The 24,289-nt window shown below is 39.3% G+C and overlaps 1 protein-coding gene across 1 annotated transcript in view; it reads left to right on the top strand.

Annotated features, from left to right (window-relative positions):
- The window catches only part of LOC139690729 (discoidin domain-containing receptor 2-like), a 335,984-nt gene extending 312,111 nt beyond the window's left edge, over window positions 1-23,873 (top strand). Inside the window, exons 14-18 of the mRNA XM_071588251.1 lie at window positions 2,864-2,973; window positions 17,652-17,876; window positions 18,343-18,435; window positions 20,240-20,381; window positions 20,852-23,873. Of these exons, the coding sequence (XP_071444352.1) occupies window positions 2,864-2,973; window positions 17,652-17,876; window positions 18,343-18,435; window positions 20,240-20,381; window positions 20,852-21,148 (867 nt within the window). The 3' untranslated portion in view covers window positions 21,149-23,873. The remainder of the gene's footprint in view (window positions 1-2,863; window positions 2,974-17,651; window positions 17,877-18,342; window positions 18,436-20,239; window positions 20,382-20,851) is intronic.
- Window positions 23,874-24,289: the final 416 nt, after the last annotated feature.

The following is a 24,289-nucleotide window of genomic DNA, read 5'->3' as shown; positions in this document are numbered from 1 at the left end:
ACGGATACAATGTATACGGAAAGATACTCATAAAAGGTATTCTGAAATTAGATTGCTTTCCATTATAACTAATTGGTACCCAGGTATCAGAAAAAAAATTAAGAGATTTATTTGTCAATGCTTATGGACTGCCACATATTACTTGCTTAAAAAATAAGCATGTGTAAATAAACTTCATATATTTAAAAAAATACCATGTGTAAAAGTAATTCTATAGGGTATTCTGTGAAATTTCTACCTTTCCTTCTGTTCCTTCATAAATCTGTAACCCTATACAAAATTCTCAAAAATATCAAGTTAACACTGGACCTTAGGAAATCAATTCACATAAATAGCCGTTGTGCGGTATACAATTCAAAATGTTCAGGTAGATTAAAACGTTACGCTGCATTTTATACATGATAATTATTTATTTCGAATATTCATGATTTTATATGGAGGCGTCTTTTGAACTTGAAGACGAAGAAAAAATAGCTAGCGAGGTTGATAATAGGAACTAGGGAGAGAGAGAGAGAGAGGAGGACACTTTTGTGGAGAAAAATGCCCCGTAAACGTACTGTATCCTCACGATAATGCAGCCATCCTACCACGCTCGATCCTCCAATCTTAACCAACCTTCTCTGTCCAATACTCAAGACTACCCCTCATTGCCAGTCGAGCGACTTGTCGGGCTATCCTCTTAAAAATACCTAGGGAAGAGTATTTCCCAATATGGACATGTTTTGGGGTGTGAGGAAGTCCCCCATACATCTTAAAGCTATATCCTCTGTCCCTTTGACGTGAACACGAATCAAAAAGGTCGTCATGCTATGTTTCTTCCTTCGCCCATCCTTGTTCCTTTCCCTTCACCCGCCGCCTTCCTTCTCTGTCCACACCTTCGTGCCTCGAGCAACAACAAGCCAAGGCATAAAACGCATCCCTAAGGAACCAAGCGTTTGGATAGCCCATTAGCTATTGCATCAGGTTTCGGCACGCTAGGGTAAGCAAGCAATAAACTCTTCTGAAATAGGTAGGGATTGAAAGAACGTAACAATGAGGATGTATCTGCATACCTACACGCGGTATTTTCAAAAGCATTCTCTCGATACGTCGGGCAACAAAGGTACATGTGGGAAATATAAGCTGAGAGGCTATGTATGCCTTTCATTCGGTTTGGGACCATCCTTGTATGAAGGAGCTTGGGTGAAGGCCTGGAAAAAAATTGTTGACGGCTACATGGCGGGTGGGGATTTGGTGATGGGCATATTACATGAAAGCCAAGCTTCGTAATATTCAATCTTAGCCGTGGAAGTGGCACGAGATTGATAGAGAGGAAGGCTGAGGGGGGAGGAGGCCGGTTTGACTCTTCTCTTGACAAGAGACGATAGGAGAGTTCCGAAGAAAGGTTCTTGCTGGTAGGTTCGGTGCGCATGAGGTAAATGATGCGCGGAAAACATAAAAAGCCCGACGATAAAAGATAATGGGGGGTTAATTGCGCAGAGGGTTCCGAGCGGTAAAGGGTAAAATGAGAAAGATGATGCCTAGTTTCATGGCCCAAGAGTCAAGGGACAATTTAAAACCTCTGAAAGTTTTCCTTCTAGGTCTTTTATTTTATTACTTTAGATGACGATGACCTTACCTTGAGCCTTTTTCTTATCTTTTCTTTTTATGAAGGGTCGTGCTGGTTGAGGCTATCGGACCTTGTCAACGTTTTGTATGTTTTAAACTTGTTCCAAATATACATCCAGCTGGTTCAAAGCTAATTGACAATGAACATGTGGCATAGGGATATATATGATTAATTTTCTAGCAGATAATAGATAATGGTTTGCCTTTAGGTATAAGATTTGGATTGAATAACGATGGATAGTGATGCTTATAAGAGATTAATATGAGGTAGCCCATGCTAGTAGGGTAAAAATTTGGCCAAAAAGTGGCCATTTTGTAAATTTTAATGGCCAGTACAATAAACGAATACGTAGGGATATTTTTATAAAGAATTTCGAGTATTAAATAATAATAACTAATTCAGGGCGCCTCTTTAGGAAAATATCTAGTGTTCTCTTTATTCTCGGCATCAATATTAAACTTACGGCATATTTGTGATTGACTGGCCAGAGAAGTCACAAGATTTAATAAATATTTAATATGTTGCAACCTGCGACCCTTGGGCTGCTGATTAAAGTTACAATGCAATTAATCCCTAGCTGCAGTAACGTAAGTAACACGAAATTATGATTAACAACCTGTGAAATATAAGCGTTATTGACTGGGGTTCATCGCCATTTGCAGACTACCAAGAGTAAACTAAGGTCTTGTAATTATCTAGCCCTTTCAGTCAGTTTAAACATTAGTTATATTTTCTTACCAATTTAAAGAAAATTATGTTTTGCTAAATTAGAGAACGAAACATTTGGCGATTAATAAAGTCTGCACGAAGACGCTTTCGTGCAAAAAAACTTCCTCGCTAATAAAATGACTTTCTATAGAAAACAGTAAATTTTGAAGTGTACAGCAAAGTTAAAATAAAGCGAATTAGATAAATGAAAACCGACGATACAAATGAAAAACCAACAAGAAGACGGAGCTAACTAAGCAAACGAAACTAACCTCATGGTCATTTACTGGGCGCTACATGTGCTGATAGACGTGTTCCCATTCCATAGCGGTACATCACTTGAGAACAGGACAGTTACAGGATTTTATACACGACCCCAACTCATTTACTCGACTGGGTATCGTGACCGGTGCGTCTGCGTCCAAGATAATAAGAATCAAACGCTGGTTTCCGCTCGACGTCAGCGGCAAATGTTGCATTTTATTCCTCCTTGATTCAAGGGGGAAAAAACCTCACTTGACTGGATTTTCTTCTTTCCCTTCGCAGGTGTACGTTGCGGAAGCGGACGGGATCCCGGAGTACGGCGGCGCCGCATCGCTCGGGAAGCGACTCGTGGCCGTCAAGTTCCTCCTCCACAACGCCGCGGAAAAGGAAAAGTAGGTGCTCCCTACCTACTACACATCATTTAGGCTCCACCCTCTTTCATGAATTATGCATGTAGCATTATTATTACCCATTCCACACAATCATTACCAAGTAACCAGCCGAAATCAAATTATTTAATGCATTTCTCCTTCCTACGATTTTCGTAGAAGTAAAAGTATCATTATATTTTAAAAGAAAGTTTTGCCCGACCATCACGCTCGGTATCCCTGAGATACGGAGAGAAGTCCTAGCCTGATAAATATTTACAACTATAAAACCATGTTATCACCCTCATTACAAAATTTATTTAAACTTTTCAGTTTATTTTTAATGTGTCTCTCTACCATACAGATTGGGTTAGGAATAAACTTAACATTCCAGTATTTTCTTTCGAGATAAACCCAACCTTCATTTCGATTATGTTTTATGTGGTTAATTTATTTTAAGTTTCATTCTTATTTACTTTCATTCGTAGATAATATTTTTGGCAATTAGCGTATTTATAGTAAAGTATCTTTTAACATCGTTCGCAATTCTTTATAAGATTTTGTATAAAGACAAAATACGGTTCATACCGTTACAAGACAGGAATTTCATCAGGGTGTAATATGGGTCATCAATGGAATTCAGATTTCACAATTTAATTTCTCCAAATAGCCTTTACAAATGGTTATCATTGAATCGAAAGTTTCTCTCTCCCCGTAATCAGGGATAGCGGTGTATTTCATTTGAGTGAGTCATGGAGGTATTCATGCAGCTGAGGAATGAGTTACAATCTCCCGCCCAACCGCACTCTCTTTAGCCAGTGCCCTCGCTCCTTATCCAGCCACCGGATTCGTTTCGCCAATCAACGTTCCCTTGCGGTCGCGCGTCATTTGTTCTAGGCGTGTAATCATGGACGATGCCGCTATCGGGGGCTTCGGATTCCGCGTGGTATTAGGCCGGGCCCTCCCACTCTCCTCGGGTGGTTCGTGGAAGGTAAGACATTGCGGCCCCGGGGAAGGGCGATTCTTTAATTCCTTGACCCATCTCATGCGGGAGCCTCAAGGTGTTATTCGGTTGTTATTGCGGCCAAGGAAATTGTAGAAGAGAAAATTGGCCAACTTGATGGGGTGGGATTAGATTACCTCCAAAAGCGATTCCATATCACACTCAACTTGGTTTCATTTACTCCTCCTAGTCTTCTAGATCTCAAAGCGTTAAATTTCTCACGAACCGTGACTAATATCCACATTTTCGAAGTGATTGCAGAAAATTACTTCATAGTTTCTCTTTCGTCGGATTCTGCATGGCAAAAAAAAAAGGCAACTCGCACGATCATGTATGAGAGGTGGGCATAAATTGCTAAAACACATGCTTCCAATAAAGAGAGGCTCCTCTATCAAATGGAAGCCAAATATTTCTTTGCGATCCATCTTTAATCTAACAGTGATTGAATGCGCTTCCACTATTCCGCGCACTTCGGTAACTCAGTAAACTCAACATTCATACTAATTAATTTAGGCGAGGGATATGAACACACTTGAAATTTCTTCAAATGTGAAGCTTAGAAGAAACACATGCAGTGACTTTGGCTCCGGAGATGTTTATAACCACTACCATATTACCGAGTAAATTTCAGAATGATTCTTTTCGAAAAAATTGACCTGATCAAAATACTCATATCAAAAAGAATTCGAAGATGAGAGGGAGGGAGAGGAACCAAGGGAGGGAATTATGTAAATGATGAAACACGAATCAGAATGCGCAAATCCAACAGGCTGCGTCGGCTTGATGGTAATGACACATTGAAGGGAGAGATTTTCCTGGGCTCATAATCGATTCTACCCATTGGCTTTCTAGAGAACTAACTACTTGTAATTTTCTTATTAAAACTTGGTGGCCACTCCCTTTTCCTCATAGCAGAACGGGGTCTGTTACTAGGATAAAATTTCGAAATAAGAAGTATGTTGGCCCTGGGAAATGTTTCTCACTGACTGGCTAAGGAATTATATGAAAATTATTTCTCTATACAGTCAACATGATGAAATCAAGGAATTTAAAATAAAGAATGAATTAGAGCTTCAGAAGATACTGACGGCTATGCTGTCATCCTGCTCTCCATAAAGATCAAATTAATTTCAGCTGAGTAAATTACGGTTCTATGCCTGAATATGATGTTTTCCATAATATCATTTTAAGTCCTAAATGATTACCAATCCTCAATACATATTATTAATAACTAAGTAAATTAATTTGGAAGTAAAAGTCTGATTACCATTTAATCACAATGAATAACTTTTCAATCAAATCCTAAGAAATGATTCCTTCATGTACACAATTTCTAATTTAGAGACAGATAGATAGAGGATGGGCGAAATTAAAACCTAATGAATGAGGCACAAGAGAATGGGGCGCAAGACAGAAAGCAGAAATCTAATGTTTGCAAGGAATGCGGAGAAAAGTGACACCATTTAAAACGATAAGCGATACGATACTATCACGCAAATGTAACACCGCATTAACCATCACGTCGACAGTTGTATAAACACACCTTCATGTTATATCGTCGATTAATTATCTGCCACGAACACACACGGCCTCCAAGCGGCCTTACTCCAGCGTGCGAAGTGATTTTCATGATAGAAGTGTGAAGGGAGAGGGAAAGAACGGCAATTACACCGGATTTGGGCCGGAGGTAGTGAGAGAACTCTACTAGACGGAAGGAAAGGTGCGTAGACGGTGACAGGAATAGAGAGGGCAAATGAGTGCGGGGAAAGTTCAAGCGGTCCCGAGCAGCGAGAGTAAGTTACGAGCTACCTCAACTCGGTCGTGAGCTCCAGGCGAGCGCCTGATGGGTGCACAGAGCCCTCTTGCGCCGCACGCCGTGTGCACGCGTGTTAGTGAGCGCGTGTGTTTGTGTGTGTGCTTAGCTAAGTGGGCAGGTGCAGTCGTCGACGTCTCGTGCTCCCGGGATATGACTAAAAACAAAAAAACGGGAGCTAGCGGGAGGGAGGGAGTCGAGGACATATAAAGGAATCGCTTCCCCCCACTCCTCCTCCTCCTCTTTCCCTCTCTACGCATGTTCTCCTTCGCCAAGTCCACTCCGCCTCCCTAACATTCGCTCTTTATCCGTCCCAGCGAGCCCCGGCGACACCGCCACCCCGCTTGTTCACGAGCCAGAAAAGAAAAACAAAGGGGCGGCGATTAGGGTAGTGCATGTTTAGTCCCGTGCCCTCACGCGAGGGAACCTGTATGTACTCGAACCTACTTTTATTTTGGGGGGAGGCGGGCTAGCAAACAAAAAGACTCATTCTTCGGAGCAGGGGAGGTAGAACACCTTAAAAGGGGAATAGCGGAATACTCCACCTTATCCCGAGCGAATTTTTACCCCTGGCCCCTTCGTCCTTTTTTGCCTATTTTTTTCCTGAAAACGTCTTTCATGCTTTGCGGAAAGTAAGATGTCTCTTTGAACCCCACTCAACCCCTTGAGATCCATTTCCAACCCTTTCACTCGGTATTTCTCTTTCTGGGGTCGCATTCTCTGTGGTTCCGCGTGTGGGTGTGTTCAGAGTTCAAGAGGTGGTGGCTGGTCTCTTGTTAATGGAATTCCTTGGGTTGGAGGGAAAAAAGAGTTAAGTATCCCCCTCTCCTACTCCTCTTCTCACTCCCACCTTCCCTTTGCATTTACTTTCTTGTACGTGGAGTGTGTCCCCTTCCTAAGTTTTTTTCGGCTTTGTTTTTTTGCTTACGTTTCCCAGCGTGGCAGGAGAGAATGAGCGTGAAACCACTTTGCTGCCAGGGGCACGGGCAAATGGAAATACGGCGATATTTTAAGAGGCCGTTCCATTAAGAACCCCTGGTTTCCGCTTGCAAACATACTTATTAGTTAGTATCGCACTAATCACTCACTGTCGCACTTGGAATTTAAACCTATGCATTTTGATTAGCGAGCTGAGTTTAACAATACGTCCGTCATCTTCGTAAGTGCAGATATAAAGTTTAAAAAAATTTAAAATAAATACTTTTGGAAATGCTACTCTAATAAATACGTAACGCCTTAATTTTACTTTGCTATTACAGTCAAATTGACTTTTCATTATGCGGGAGTAGCCATTTTAACATTCTTTATATTTAGCATTCTAAACGAAAGTGCTTGAGTAATATCACATAAATAAACAAAGCAAGGTGGGTAGTTATCCGTAATATCATCAAAATGCAATTATCTTGTTACAATTTAACATTATGACATGATAAACTCAATATTTAGTGATTCTTTATAGAAACACCATTTATTTTTTAAATGAATTTTAGTACTGTACTCACTTTAGCAAGTTGCATCGTATTTTTGAATTCATCACAATTAATTTTCAAATGAATAAAAAATTAATACGAAGCTGGATTTAACGAAATCTAATTGAAGTTGCGGCATTTTTATTATGATGGTTACGATTTTTATATTATTCATTTATGACCCCACTCCAGTGATTTTTCTCTAGGATTGCGACTAAAATTCTGCTATTATAATTATATACAGAAGCAAAAATTTATTCTTTGAAACTAGTTAAAATGACAAATATTGCACGTAAACTTCGAAATATTTCCCCAAATCAGCGGAGAAATTCAATGTCGTTACTCAAAGGCGTTTCTCATTAATTGGATTCGCGTAGTGCCTTGCCGGCATGATCTGAAAGGTTGAGCGGAAAAATTCTGGTTTTACTAGTTTCTGGTTGAATGTCGTAATTTCCTTAGTATTCAACGTGAAGCATCAATCGCTTGATGAATACCCTCTGATTTACGGTGATAGAGTAAATGAATTTCACAGTGTTGAGTCAGGGAGTAGGAAGAATGCAAGTGAGGTAATGTTGCCTGTTAAATTAAATTATGAACGAAGCTTTTCTGAGGAGAGTGTATAGAAAAATAAGTATAAAACTGTGAATCTTTTGAAAATTCATGTTAACGAATCTCAAAGTACTGTTGGTAGGAAGAGACTATAATAAATCTGGGTATAAAACGGTCAAATGTTAATTAAACAAGATGACTTGAAAGAGAAGTGAAGAGGTAATGTGATGCGATAATCCAAAAATTCACCGGAGGTGGCTCAAAGACAGGAGAGACTGGATTCTCTGTACGCCAAGTTTTAGTATTATGATTTTTCGGATAATGCCATAGACGGAATTGTTTTCAAGAAAGAAGGCACGTCAACGTACCGCAGGGGAAATTACATGCAAACCCACGCCCGGTCGATCTCGTGCATAAATCATTGGCCTTGATAATTAATGCCGTGGTATTCCCTGGCTGGTTGACACGAGCGCGTCGTGACTTCATATGCTGGATTGGCCAGGAAAAGAGGGAGACTAGGAAAGGTTGGAGCCCAACTTTACGAGGCGCTTCCTGGGAAGCGCCTTGAGACCATGGCACATGCAAGTTTGTGGACGGAAGGGATAGGAAAGAGATAGTGTAGGGGGAGATGGGATGATGGTGGTGGGGGAGTGGGCTTTGCAACGTGGGTGGGATTAAGCGTGAAAAATGCCAGTCTCATAGGACGTTAATAAAAAAGGACTGCCGGAAGGGATTGCAATTAAAAATCAAGTGCTCGAGGGCTTTAGGTACGTCCGGTGGAAAAGTCTGATCGAAAATGGCTACCATGGGTCGATAACCGGGACGAAGGAGACATTTCCTCACGATGCACAGCAAGCGACGAGAAACGTCACCCTTAGATAAGTCTTCTCGAAAGAAACCGCTGAAAAAAGTTGTTACTAAACCTAATAACACAATTTTTTAAATGAGGTTTAATATTTCAAAATGTTTGTTTGGTGTAAGACATAAATTAGGGAGAAAAGTTGTCGAAAATCATTCAGTTTGGAATTAAATCTTTTCAACAAACTCTAAATCATGATCTCAAGTGTATACGCCATTTGGAAATTAATTATGACTGAGGAGAGTTTATCTAAACTGTAAATGAGCGCCGTAACAATTTTTGTTCTATCGTTGGGATTTATAACTGTGAGAAATGTTCTAATCCGTCAAATAAGCACGAAATTCTAGACAATTACGTGTGCATCATCTGTTAAGGTAACAAATATTTACGCATCTTGAATTAAATCCGTATAATGGTGGCATGCACCAGAGAACGACAACCGACATTCCTTCACTCCACCTAAATATTCGGTTGTCCGATGAGACCGCCATTCCAAACACAAGAATTCTATCTCATTCAATGTCGACGGCCACCTTTGTTGGCTCATACGAATTTCCTGCCGTCAAGTAAGAGGATAAAAAGGCAGTAACAATGCTATCGCAAAGAGTTAAAAAATAACGCAAAGAAAGGGACAATGGGGGAGGAGCAGGACGGGGTGCAATATTGGACGAGCATCACAAAAACTATTTGTTCAGCGTCTGTGCGTTTCCGAGTGGCTCAGACATCCATCTCTCCCTTTCTCTTCCCTTAAACGTATGAATCCGCTCGTCCAGGGGCGAACGTTTGGAGGACGGTGAGGGGTGCTGGAGGGAAGGAGATTTCTGGATTTATTTATTGTCTCGCATAGCTCATACTCCCCAGACTTACAAAGGAAGCGATTCCGTTATATAATGCCGCACAGTGAATGCGATGTCGACGTACCTGAAACAAAAAATAATACGATACCTCGCCGAATACTCGTTCGAATCGGTGTACATTTCCCATCCGGAAAGGAAAAAAGACTGGTATAAAGAAATTATATCATTCATTCGTTACTGTTGCTTTCAATAGCCAATGTTTCAAAGAAGCCAGAATCTGGATACTTAAAATCAATAAAAATGCTGGTATACATATGATGCTTGACTTCATTTATGACTTCAGTTTTCTGTGTATTTGTTCAAGCACTAAAGCTTACATTATTAAATAGCAAGTTGAAATAGGAATAAGGGAACATATCAGAGGATACTCTTACCGCATAATTTAAATCACTTTCCCGGTTTCAAATAGGAAACATGCAATAATTACTGTTCACATGTCCTTCTGAGAGATTTAATTTGAAAGCTAAGTTAATGAAATGAAATTTTTGACTTTATAATTCCACAGAATTTTAAGAGTGCGGAAGAAGTTGAAAAAGTGGCAAGTGTGTTGAATTACAAAGTCAATAATTTCATTTCATGTCAATATGTTATGCTAATTCCATAACGTTACGCTGGAAACAACGAATTTTAATGAAATTTAAGACTTTGTTACACCTGGGGAGGCTAAAATATCCAGCAATTATTCATGTAGTATGGGCTTGTATTTTTATATTACATTTCAAACATAATTTCTATCATGTTTATTTTAAAACATTCGATTGAATAATTTTCCTCGTAACGGTTCAGCCAATTTGACAATAGGGCATAAAAATTTATATGAAGAAAAAAAATTCGGTTTGACTTGTCCACTCAGTTAATGGCTGAGATCCTAAGCCAGATGACATCACCACGGTCGATTTCGCAGTATTACGTAGATACTTGTAGATATCTACAAGTAAGCAGGTTGTAAAAGCATCGGCAAATTTTAGCTACCAGAACGCAAGACGAAGGCGCAAGTATGAAGTCGCAAGTGAAAACTGTTCTCTCTACGGATAATGTTTACACAATATTAAAACCTTACACTAAAACCGAAAATAATTCCTGGCTAAAATAGAAATACATTTCCGGTATTAAAAAAACAAACCATGTGTTCCGAGGTACGAAAAAAACTGAAAGGGTTACAGAAATACAGTCAAAATGTATGTGTAGTTCTGCACAATACGCCATGCTTTAATTTAAATCGTTATCCATAAGATTCTAAGAGTATTTGCAATAAACAGCGCCGTATACTTCCCTAATAATAACATTCACGTTGATCGAACGCTCCTGTACATGAAAAGACCGGGGAACTCGGATTCCATTGTGTGATGAAGCAGAAAAAGGGGAAATTGACGACGCAGTTCTGTCTTGTGGAAATCTCGTGATTTATTTCTCGGACCTGTCCGACGGCATGAAGGGAACAAAGCGGAGGGTCCATGTACAGATCGTGTGCTGGCATGGGGAGAAGGACACTTGAGGAGACATGCGGAAGGGGCAGGGAATTTGCCCGGGAGACTTGAACGTGCGGATGAAAGGAAAGAGGCTTGCGGGCTAACGACACATGAAGGCAGGGAGCGCTTACTCAATTCCAAAGTAAGCTTGCGCAGCCAAGTGAGAAATGGGGAAAGGGAACTTATATGAGTGTGACCGGGATATTGTCCGCTTGGACATTCTGTACTCCATCCTCCCTTCCGCAGCCATTCTACTCAGTCAATCACTCCCCTCCGCTCCCCAGCCGTCATCTTTTCCTGTAGTCAAAACTTTTTTCCGGACGCTAGACCCCAGGTGCCATCGCAGATGCCAAAACACTCACCGGTTCATTTAAATTGGCACAGGCTTTCGGTCCGCAGGGCGCATGTGGTACGCCGGGGGATTGGATACGGGATTGGGATACGGGATTGGGATTTGAGAATAGGATAATAGGGGAGGGGTCGCGAAAGGGAAGGTATCGTAGGGAAGGGGTTGCTCCTGGAGCTGCTTAGCAAAGCGTCAGATAAGTAATTTGGTATCTGTAAGAATGTTCGTGAGGCTTTGGTATGGCAAAGTCTTGATCCCTCCTCCCTGAGATTTTGCGAGACTCCAAAGAGAAAAACAGCTGAGCCACTACCAATTTATTGATCAAGAAAACGAGCTGTAATGTTTCTAATTTCAGCGTATTCATTGCACCATTCCACCAATAAGGTTGTTTCCTACTTCACTGCTGCTTTTACTCTCAACACCAATTTTCGCATTTTTACTGATTTCCAGGGTGCATAATATATTTTTTAAGCGCCTATTCCTTAGTCCGTTTCACCCAAGGTACGGATTATTACTAAAAAAATATACGCGTAATTACTCAATAAAAATAGAAGGAAAACTTCTAACCGACATTATTGGGATCTCAGAGACACTGCGGGAGATGCCGTAACAGTAACCTTTAACGGAGTCATCCGCTAAATTTCATTTCAATGAAATTATTTCAAAGTGTAAAAATCATTCGCCTTGGCCGGGATCAAGGCGAATGATTTTTTTGCTCCGAAATTGTTGCATTGTTACATTATTAAGATCTTTCCTATCTTCTATAGGATATCCAGGCCATTGGAAATTTCACCACAAACTGATCTTTGTAAATTTCTAGAAAACTTCGATCAAACAATTGAAATTTTTAAGTTTTAAAAATGTCAACTTGAGTTACTATGTGTTTGTTATTTAAATTGAAGCACATCAACTAGTATTTTTCTGCATCGTATTAAGATAATTTCCTGCCAGCGTAATGATCATGACATGTGATGTGTATCTCCTGACGTAGCTTATCAAAAAACTTGGACACAACTGGACATTTAGCAATGTCTAGACTCAACAGAATAATCTGAATACGCAACGCAGCATTTCTTGAATTAGCGACTATTCTTAACTTTGAAAAGAAAAATAAAACTACTCACTATGACTACAATATTTTAGGATACACGACATTTTTATGAAAAAACTCAATATTAAAAGATGAATTTAATGAATAAGAAGGGTGCGTTGGTTTAAATTTCATAACTTACGTCCAAGCAGTGCATCATTTTCAAAAGCAAAATATTCATCGCCAAATCGGTTGGTATTACACTTCATGCGCAATTTTTGCTAATAGACTAGGAATGAATACCCTCGGGACTTTCTTTCCTATTGCATATGCGCATGAATAGCCCATAAAGTTGATATGATATACATTGAAAAGGTAGATACCGAGAAGTCGATCATCACAAAAAAATGTCTTGCTAATTTATACACGAACTGGATGAGCACAACCATTGATGGCTGCCTGATTGTGGAAAGCAGAGATAGCGATGAAAATGCGGGTAGTATTCTATTCTGTCATCAGCTATACTCGGAAACTAATTGCTAAACAGGAAAATAGCCCTCATCTATTGGCAATACTGTTCACTACCCCTGGACGGGAAGGTTGTGTTTTTATGATGTTTTTTTTCTGATACCTTAATCTCCGTCATTGGACGTTGAACACATCCAACACTAAATATGGGGCATTTTTCCGCCTCTGAATCTTCATTTTTAAGCTATTTTAATGTTTTTACATCGGCATTCATTTTAATTCTCAGATAAATTAACTAGACATGACTACTCTCATGGGAAACAAAAAGACACTAAAATAAACTCACAATTCAAACTGTGAAAATCAAGTGTTTTTTCATTTTAATGGTCACATCGAGTGGTCAGCGCAATGGAGATTAGTTTTAGTCTTTCTACACAACAAAAAACTCCATTACGTTTTCTAAACATTCTATTGTTCTCCTTCCCAATAAATTCTTCCTGCCATCTACCCTATCACTATTTCCTCCCGTAAGCTGCTGCGTCTTAAAATATACATAAAATTTGCCCATTTTTTTCATCTTGTCGCAACTTTTTAGTTGTATTGTGAAGTTCACTGGAAGTTGCAATGGCTCTGTACCATGCGAAAGGAATGAAATGAATTTACTGAATCAAGTTTTATGTTTAACTACTCTCGCTTCGAAATAAAATATCCTAGGGTAGGTACTCGTTAACGAGTGCCGTTCCTCAGTGCAACACATTGAATGCAAAATTCATTGGCACGTTACGGCTTAAAAGGTTTGAAACACGACGGAATGTCTCAAGAGCTGCAGATTCGGGCCGCAAGAGGGAAGAAGGGGGGCTGCAGAGGGTGCACAGCTTGGGAAGGTTGAAGTGGAGGAGAGAGCGAATACTAAGAGAATGGGGAAGGGAGGAGAACACGGAGGGTTGGGACCCGGGGGAGAAGGTCTTAATCAAGTGGGAGGGAGGAGGGGGTGGTTTTAATTAAAAACAGTACAACATGGGCGTGCTTTGATAGCGCAATCAACGCTTCTCGCGGGGTCTCGAGGGATTTCAGGAGCTGTCGCACGTGTTCAGAGGCAGCACCCAATTAACGCGAATCTGATTTACGGCAACGTCAACCACCTGTGACGTGTTTCCCAAGCTTCCGCATCGACGAGCTTCAAGTAGTCCTCCAATGGTCGCCGATCCGACTCCCACGCCATTTACTCCCGCCTTCCATTCCCTGCGCCCACTCCTCGTCATTCTGTATATTCACCAAACTATTTTCCTTTAGCTTGGAAATTCCATTAACCTCATGGTGGATGCGGTAGACTGAAAATTGACCCTAGTCTCCTACCATCTTTGTATGTCCAGAACCCAGCGCATTCAATAGTTTATGTAGAAGGAATATCATAAGAGACCTAAAGATAAGGAATATGAATAAATTAAGTTTTTATAGAAAGTTTTATTTTTATTCAACATTGCGTAATATGAGATTAATTAAAGTTTATGTGTGATGATAATGACTCTGCATTATGCCTCATCTGTAGATTTTGGTGACAGAAACAGTAGCTAGAGGTATTCGTAACCTAATCTTGGTGAAATTTATTACTTATAAATGGAATTCTTCATTTTGTCTTAACTTTAGCAGTAACTTAAGTAAAAGTATTGCATAACGCTCTAAAGTATCTATGACCGTCGTGAGTTTACAGCGAGCCACGAAGCGTATGGATAATTAAATGTTATGCAGAATGATGAAACTGGTGCACCATCAGAGGGTACAACATTGTATTAAAAAGGGAAATTTAAATAAAAGCCTGAAGAACACTTCTAGTTTCTTCAAAACATTTTTACAATGCATATTCCGGGCTTTTCAATTGCAATCAAGCATCAACAATTCATACCTCCAATGGACAAATTGGACGAATATCTGCTTCTTTCTCATAAATGTTAGTGACCTTATGCAAAATTAGATGAATTAATTGAATTATCTTTATTCCTGAGGAATACATGTTTTTACCACTCCCTTGCTGTACCTGGAGATGGTTCAAGATCTGTTAAGATACATCATTTCCTATTTATAAAATGTTTCTGAATCTCAAACATCATTTGAATATCGGCAGATTTATAAACAGGAAATAAAATTAATTTTTAATGATCAATAAATCAGGTAAAACGCGTATATATCTTTACTTCAAATTCTACGGAATAACACTAAATTCAGGAAAGCGAAAACTTTTAGTTAGCAATTTTCTAATATGTAACTTGGTGAAGCGATGATGGAGGAAAAATATGAGAATAAGAGAAAATACGATCGTATTATTTACTTGCCAAAACATGCACCAAAGAAGAGGCTATTTTTCTTTTTGCTACACTTTCATGTAGCAGTTTTGTCATGAGGATAACCTCTGGCAACTTCCTTACTGTAGTAAGTACTCTATTTTTGAAATAATCAGGAGTTCACTGTCGGTGGAAAAATAACTGTACTTCTAACTTTTGTCAAATTAAAACTTTCATGACTTACAACAGCATTCGAAATTTTCAAACACCATGTTTCATCCAGGAGTCTACCAATCTATTACATCTACATAGTACCCCGCAGGCTGCCGCGAGGGCATGTGGCGGGGTGTTATACGTGAATAGAGTACCTTTTAGTGCTATCGTGCTTTCCAGATTACTGAAAATTCCATCTTTCCTTGAACTGCTGATATGTATCTAGAATTTAAATACAAGTAAATTCATCATCATTCCAAATTGGCGACTTCATTGCTCCGCGCAATTAGTAGCAGGCAAAATAGTATGTCAATGCTGCCTTGGGTCAACAAGTTACTACAAGGTTGAATGACCTGTAAAAAAAGTGAAGTAGTCGGGAGTGTACCTACTGTTACACCGCAAAGTTGACAACAAATAAGCGAGGTTCACTAGACGTTGAATTTCACCGTCGGGATGTATAAGGATTAGGAAAACAGCCAGCGACAACACGCCGTCAGGAAATGGGCTCATAACGAAATCAAATCAGCAAGTTGGCTTCTTATAAATTGAGTAATTCTTACGTTAGATAAAGGAAAGACAACCGCCAATTCAGGTTATAAAATTGCCTTTTCCTCCCGTCACCCAGAGCCTACATTTAGTAGTCATTTCCTCGCCAATTCCAGTCGACCGACCTCAGCCAGAATCCTCGGACGCGTTTTTCAGACGTCTGATTTGCATGACAACCGCCCTGAAATTTGAGTTATATTAAGGAGCGGGGCAAAGTAGGGGGGATGCGGCTATGTATGAAAATGCCGGCAGACCACCAGGGAGTGAGAAGGGGCGGGGTTTGGTGTGGGGTGGAGGAGAAGCAGCCGCGACGCGCGGGAGCCGACAAAGACTCAAGGCTGAGCAGGAAAGGACCGAATGGGATGCAACGACCTCAAACCCCACCGCCACCGTCCCGTCTCATCATCTCCGACGTCCCACATAATTATAATCACTCCATCTAGCCTCCAACCAACCAGTATCACCACCATCCTCTTCCCCGAATTTAATGTTTAAAGGAGCCTTATTCTTCCCACTTCCACCTCAACACTTCATAAAAACGAGAAGCCGTGAGGATATGAGGGTCGCTTTCAGTCACCATTCTCTCTTCATATCTCGCTAGCATCTCTCCGTACCCGATCCGATGAAATCTTTCCCTCCGCCCACAAATTTTGCGAATTCGTGAACGCACCTCATTCCCAGTGGGAGGCGTTAAAATTTTAGTCTACAGCGCCGCAATAACAGTCGGAGGGAATAGGAAAAATGGAGAGGAAGTTATCAAAATTGGTCGAGAAGTTATTAAAATTAATCGAGGGTAAGAAAGGTCATTGGACCAATACAGTGTTAACTAAAAGGTTCGGCAAATTTTCCACAGAAATTTTGGGAGGATCTAATAAAGAATATTGTTTTATTTCCCATTCCCCTGATAAATTCACGAAGAGAGGAAGATTTTTGTGCAAAAAAATAATTAATGTCGGATGTCTACTGATATGATAGGTATTAAGATTACAATTGCGATTTTCAATTTTGAAGTTTTATTGATACACTATTCCTACATTAAAAAGTATGGAATCATGTTTAATCGTAACGCAAGCTGTCCACAAACGGACATTTTCCGGAGGGATCGCCCAAACACATCCAATCTATGCTGCTGTATTTCGGAAATGCGTAAACTTCCTCTTTCATTGATAAGCCATAAGTATAATACAATGAACCGTCGTATATTAGTTCTTTTCTTAACGGTAAATCAAAACTGAAATCTAAAATCAGTATTTATACTCGTTCGTAGAAAATCTCACACTAGACAAAATAAAATAGCCCTATCGACAAGGGAAAAATTATACTGAGATCTGCTAGATACTTGATTGGATTTCATGTGGACAATTATATTGCTCTAGGTCTTTTCTTGGAGAAATAATGCGATTTGCATTTTCGTGATTTACGATCAATAAGATGATGACTGAAATGCCATCTGAAATCAAAATAGCACTAGATTATTGCATTAGATTTAATCTATGAACCAAGGTGATTAACGAATTAATCAAGGTAAAACGTATGGAGTGATATTATAAAATTCTCCTTACTTACAAAATGGTGTCAATTGCGGTTTTGGCAAATTTACGATATATATATAATTATTCTATTTTTAAGACGACTGATTACAGAAAATTGTAAAATCAAACTTAGAACATAATTTACAGTGAGAAAAGCTTTTTATATTGGTACATACTCTGGTGAGAATTTTGAGATAATCTTTGTATAATTCTTAATGTCTCTTTATGTACACGATTAATTGTACTTATCTACATTTCAAACATTTCAGAGCTGATTTCCAAAGAGAGGTTCGGATATTAGCTGCTCTAGAAGATCCAAATATTGCTCGGGTTCTTGGCGCATGCGCACGGGAAGAACCCCTCTGTGTTATCATGGAGTACTTGGACCACGGGGATTTGAACCAATTCCTAAAAACGCACGTTCCTGCGGAGGGATCAGCCGCCAAGACACTACCACCTCCAACCCATCACCTTGCAGGAGTCAAGACGCTCAGGTACGTATCTGTATTAAGAGGGATGCGAGAATTCAAACTACAAACTTGTTTACCACCGTATGACCAATTTAAAATGTGGAAAAAATGATCCAAAAAAGTTGTAAATGGGAAAAGATAGTTAAAATGGCATTGTTTGTGATTGCACACGCGTGTAAAATTTTTTAAATTGAATTGACTGTGATTATTAAATGTGATCAATTGAAGAAAATTTCATTCAAAAGTACTTGCATGAAAACTACTACAATCATTTGCTGTTATTAATACACATATTTATTTACATTATCCTTAAAAATATTGGAGTGTATTACTGAATGATATAGCCTGCAGATCAATAGAAAAATATTGACATCGGTCACGCAATGCTAAAGGTGGTTGGGAAGGTAACAGAAGTCTGTAGGCCTTAAGGTCAGGAAAAAAGACGCGACACTAGAAAAAAATGTATTCTCATAATACTTTCTTTTTCCAGCTTTAATTGTCTGCTCTACATGGCCGCACAAATCGCATCCGGGATGCGATACCTGGAGACGCTTAACTTCGTACACCGAGACCTAGCAACGAGGTGAGCGCTACAAATTCTGCTTCCTTGTCATGTTTCTTGTTTTTTCCTCAAGTCTGACTTGTACGTTAGGAAATTTATGATGAAGTGGTCTTACAGGTAACAATGTTTCCAGCATAAGAGTCTCCCCCACTCCTCTTCCCATTCAACTCCCTCCTAGCTGTCGACTAGGCTTAAAGAACATCCAACCGGAAACCGATCCTCCTCCCACGCACGTTCCATTCTTTTCTTTTTTATCGCCCTGCAGAGGCACTGAAGACGAGGAAGCAATGGCCCTCCTTCCTTCTTTCCGACTTCCTTTCGTGCGAGGGAGGAAATAGTTATAGGGAGTGCTTTGAAATATTGACCGCCAAACCACGTCGACAGGCGTCCCATCGTTACATAAGGACACGGCATGCCTCGTGGTATCGTAAAATGTATGAAGAAGACTCCGGTCGCCGGGGTCAAAGCTCGCATGACGCACGTTTCATAATATTAACCATACCAAGAACACGGTATCCACCATAGCCGACTTCATTGCGATTTGGAGGCATTACACCCGAGGATAATACTCAAAACCGTTAGCGTTTGATTTGTTTAGAATTGCATTCCACTTCACCACTCTGCATTTGACATAAATAATTATCAACACTCAGAAAATATTTTAAGAACCAACCCAGATATCTACTTTACGTATTTTACTGCATTACTAGATGTCTCATGCGGTATAAACAGCTTCCCCTTACTAAAACGTGTGATAAACATATTTTTACTTTGAGATATAGAAAAAATATTACGAGGACGAAAATTTGTAATAAGTAGTTGCGTTTTAACTTGCTCTAAAACTTGAGGTCATAATGTAGAATAAATTAAATCAATTAAAACCCAATGCGAGTAAAAAAACACCTATGAATGCGAAGGGACAAGAACCTATGAGCACTCCCTATCGACTAGTTTTGAAATGGTCGAATTTAAGCATCAGAAAGAATTCGGACAGAGCACCATGCATTCGAAAGTAATTCCAACGAACGAATCCACTTTTTTATATAAATTGTTTCCGTCCTGATGATTATGTTCGGCACCATAAAGTTTCAAAATGTTCACGAGATTTCCAAGAACGTTCGTTATGGTTCACCGGGAGGAAGGCAGAAGAGATTGAACGTGAACATTTGAAATAACTAACGCGGCACGTGAGATGGAAGAGCGCGATGAGTATCTAGACGGTTGCAGGGAGTTCGGGGAAAGGAGCGCGACCCCCGCCCAGCACTCCGTTCGTGAGAAAGGACGCCCCGCACCCTTCCACCAGTCGGGATCCCCAGTTAACGGCCAATCAGCGGTAATGGGATGATTATAGGGTTTTGGATCCCTTTGGTGGGCCGCCTGAAAGTAACACCGTGCTCTATGTATTCTTATTGGGGTTGCCATAGATATGCTCCAATGTCTGGCAGATATGCCTGTTTGTGACGGTCTTTGGGTCGAACCATGGGATAGAAAAAGTAGCGCGCACTAAAAAAGTTCACGTAGAATTGCCCTCATGTCACGAGGAGCGATATCTTCCATTAATTTTGAGCGGCTTAATAGATAAAACGGTCCCTTCATGGCCCAAATAACGCAGACTTGACGAGAATGCTCAGTGTTTAACAGGATGAGAACATCCAGATATGTAGTATGGGTGCTAATTGTGACAAGCAGTATTATATAAGAAAACACGAAGAGAAATAACATTTATTTTTAATATACAATTGCTGCGTTTTTATACTTGCACGCACTTATTGCCGAATAAATTATTGTAAACAGCACTTTAATTTTTTTCCCAATTCTTTTCTAGAAATTGCTTGGTGGGTAAAGCTTATCAGATTAAAATATCCGACTTCGGTACTGAAAATGAGGTCTACAGTGGTGATTATTACAAGGTTGACGGGAAAATGGCAATACCTATTCGATGGATGGCCTGGGAATCCATTTTCTTGGTAAGTACAATGCGTTATGTTAATTCTATAAATACTCGGCGGACAATTTTCCCCTTGAACTGTTATAAGCTTGATCGGCCCTGGTCTACAAAGAAACAATTTATTCCAAATTCTGTAAAATTTGTGTACATACTTGTTTCCATTATAAATTGTGAAAATATAGTTCGTACTGTAAACTAGATCATATGGAAAGAATTTTTCCGATAATATTTTTTCTTCCAATTAATTCCCTTCAAACATCCTCAGTATGAATAAATCCTCCCGCAACGGGGAAAGCTATTCTGTGGAGATTTTTGATGTTCACAATACTGTTCAGTGTTCTTATACGCAACAGCACATTCCTTTCCCTGCAGTTTTTTTTTAAATTTGTTGTCCTTATTCAATAAAATTCAATGGCTATTAGACTTATTTAACTAAAACTCTATGCCAACCATGTTCTAATTTCCTCCTTCACCCTTCGCGGCCCACAGGGTAAATACACGACCAAGAGTGACGTCTGGGCGTACGCGGTTCTCCTCTGGGAGATCTTCACTCTGGCGCGCAGGAGGCCTTACGAGGGTCTGGGCGACTGCCAGGTGGTCGAGCATCTCCACCACCTCGTCGAGAACGACGCCCAGTTCGTGCCCCTGCCGAGGCCCCCAAACTGCTCCAAGGATATCGCGGACCTCATGGGCGAGTGCTGGAGAAGGAACGACGTTGAGAGGCCCTCCTTCAGGGAGATCCATCTCTTCCTCCAGAGAAAAAATCTTGGCTACGCTCCCATTTAAGGCGACCCTCCGCCTCTAAGCATCACGCACCCAGCATCGACGCATCAACAGAAACCGCCGTTCAAGAGTGTGGTCGTTATATTTCGAAGGTTTGATGGAAACATTAATGGAATTTGATGTCCAAAAATGATAACCCATTTCGTGGAAACGTTGTTTATGTACCTATTGAAGGAAGGCGAGAATTCCGAGGGGCTTTGTGCGAGGAAAATGAAGAATATTTATCCTCTCATGGACAATCATTCTTTTCCGTGTGCCCTATACTGGGGTGGACGCTTGTATAATGATAATAATATTGATAGCAACAAATCATCAAGAGATATATGTGTGAATGATTTTATGTAAGCGACTGAATGGCAGTGTGCGTCAACCTCCTTTTGCTTGAATGCGCGAATGTTCTATCTCCTAGAGCGCGATTAATGGAGGTTTCATGTAAATAAATGCAGCAAAATGTGTACTTTATTTTCGTCAATTATCGAAGTCACCCTTTCTTGCTGTGGCCGTTGTATTAGTAGTGAACTATGCTGATCCCCAATTGTTAGATATTTCGATTACGTTTCTATAGCATGTCGTTGGTTTGATTGATGGACAGTCAAAAGAAATCCATTTTGATTAGAGAACCTGATTGCAGGAGTAGTTAGGGAGAAAATGAAAATTATGCTCACCACGATAGTCGTGGACTCTTCAGGGGTTGGAGATGCTCGAATAATAAATTGATCGACGATAACAAATAGATGAATGCACTGTAAGTTTTACCTTCTGATAAGAGTAAATCAATGCGATGTGTATATATTTTTCCTCGTTAGATCATTCGAGCGCGATTTTACCTTCCCCTTTCATCAACAGGTAGGATTGTCGAATAATCACGACACAGTAAGCTTTTCACAGGGTGCACTACGCGTGTATGATAGCAAATAAATAATTATTATAATATTTATATCCTCTCGTGTTGTTATTGGAAAAGCGACGAGTGGAGGTAAAGATTGAAGAGAGGATTCGACCAATGGTTTTAATAAAAATGAGAAAAGGAAAATGTAATATTACATAATTTATATTTGGATCAAGATAAAGAATGATCGTTTTCATTACCTAAGGCGATGAAGCAGGTAGTTTAAGTGTTGGTTGTTCACGCTAAGTGTGAGTGCGACGCACTACCTTTTCTAACTTGTGATATAAATAAGAAAAACCTTTGTGTATAAAAATCTTATGTAGGTCCCTGCGATATTTATTTATTATAAAAAATAAATATCTGCTCACTCTCTCTTACCCAATATTTCTTTCATGATAGAAATATATATGGAAACAGAAACGACATTCTCTACTGCACTTGAGAAATATGACGCCAAAATTTAGTACGGCGGTCTTTTCAGAAAAAAAATCTTGTAGGGGTTTAAAATGTGAACTGAAAATTAGTCGAGTCTTTTCTCAGAATACACATAGTGAGTGAGAGTGTGTGCGAATTCAATTGTTTTACATTTGGAAACTTCTAACTGCGTAATACCCCTATGCAAATATATTTTCTACCGTAGAAACCCTTTCCCCTATACTTCAGTAAACCGACCAAGAAACTATCGGAATTCCTATTATGTTTTACGGAAAGATTGTGAAAAAAATTATACAACAATTTCGCCGATTGATGTGTTTCTAACGCTTTCATAAAAATTTAGTGTAATCAAATGGTTTTCAAAGGCAATGAGAAGAGCATTAGGTGTGTGTAAATAATTTTAAATTTATTTAAAAAGAAAGAATGTAGTAAATCATAGTGCTATTTAATGTATTGACGAGGAACGTAATAGTTTTTCTAAGAACTGATTTTTTTAGGTGCGTACTAGTCAAAATGGAACCCTTCGGTCTGATTTTCCTAATCTGACCCCAAAAGAGTTTCACTCTTCAAAACGTAGTGGCCGATTTCTTTCGTTTATAGAATGGTGGCAAATGGTTTCTTTCACGCAACACTTTTCAAACAATGATAATATGAAAAAGTAAACGTTTTTGTAATTTAGGTTCTTAAAAGTATACATAAATATATATTAAGTAGAATTGAAACGTGCATCGATGTCAACCTCATTCTCGCAGATGCATGAAGAAACAAAGTGACAGTTAACAATAAATAAACTTTGAACACTGCTTGGTGATACAACCCTTTTTCTGAATAAAATGGGAGCTATCAACATTGCCCGGACTACAGTGTTTGTGTTTTAAGCCTAATCAGGGGACCTAGTGACTGCCTGCAGTGTAATAAAGTTTAAAATGCAATGATTACGTATTTCACATATTTACCCATCAAAAAAATCCTTCGCCCGAAAAGTCATCGCAACAGAAAGAAACATGAGAGGGCGCGAAAATCTGCCCTTTCGTCCTTTCCATTTTTCTGCGTGAAGCTCAACCTTTTATGTGCTAAAAATAAAATTTTTAAGTGTGAATAAATTTGTCAGAAATTATGAAATGTTTTGTGGAGACAGGCTGTGGTTAGTCTATGCATTTTGTTTATTTTTAGCAGCATCTGAGCTAAAGAAACTGTGTTGTATTAAAAGCAATGATTAAAACAAAAATGTGGGAAGGTTGGAATGGTGATTCTGAAGATGTGTAAATCAAAATTTGTTGCAATCAAATTACATATCACCACTATCATTGAATTACATGCGGAACTGTTGTATCAATTCCTGATCACCTTCAATGAGTCAAAATAATTTGAATGATTATATGTGTGCGTGTGTGTGTACAAAGATGGGGAATAAAATAAATGTTCTGCTTTTTTTAACCTCTATTCTTTTAAACCCATAGCTCATAAATTCATATCCTTTAGAAATTTGATGAAGTTACCCATAGGTAATTTTCAGAAAAGTCAAAAAATACCCTGGGAACGGTACGGTAAATTAACTCACTCAAAAACCATCATTAAAAATGTTTTTTCTGGCCGCTTTTATTAGCTTGATGTACCATGCTGTCAGTGTGAAAGAGCACTTGCCTAAGTGTGAATGCTAATGAGCATTTAAGTATCAAAATGTAAGAATAATTTCTGATGAAGAAGATAAAACCTCAAGCATAACCAACGAGGCATAAAAAATACGACTATTTTCACCTAATTATAATTCACAAGTTTTGAATTATAATGAGATATTTGAAAACTAATATAGAACATTT

Source organism: Hetaerina americana, unplaced genomic scaffold (genome assembly GCF_022747635.1).
Source record: "Hetaerina americana unplaced genomic scaffold, ioHetAmer1.1.p SCAF_3, whole genome shotgun sequence".
NCBI classification, from domain to species: domain Eukaryota; kingdom Metazoa; phylum Arthropoda; class Insecta; order Odonata; family Calopterygidae; genus Hetaerina; species Hetaerina americana.
The sequence above is the reverse complement of the archived record's forward strand: the minus strand, read 5'-3'. Positions and strand labels throughout refer to the sequence as shown.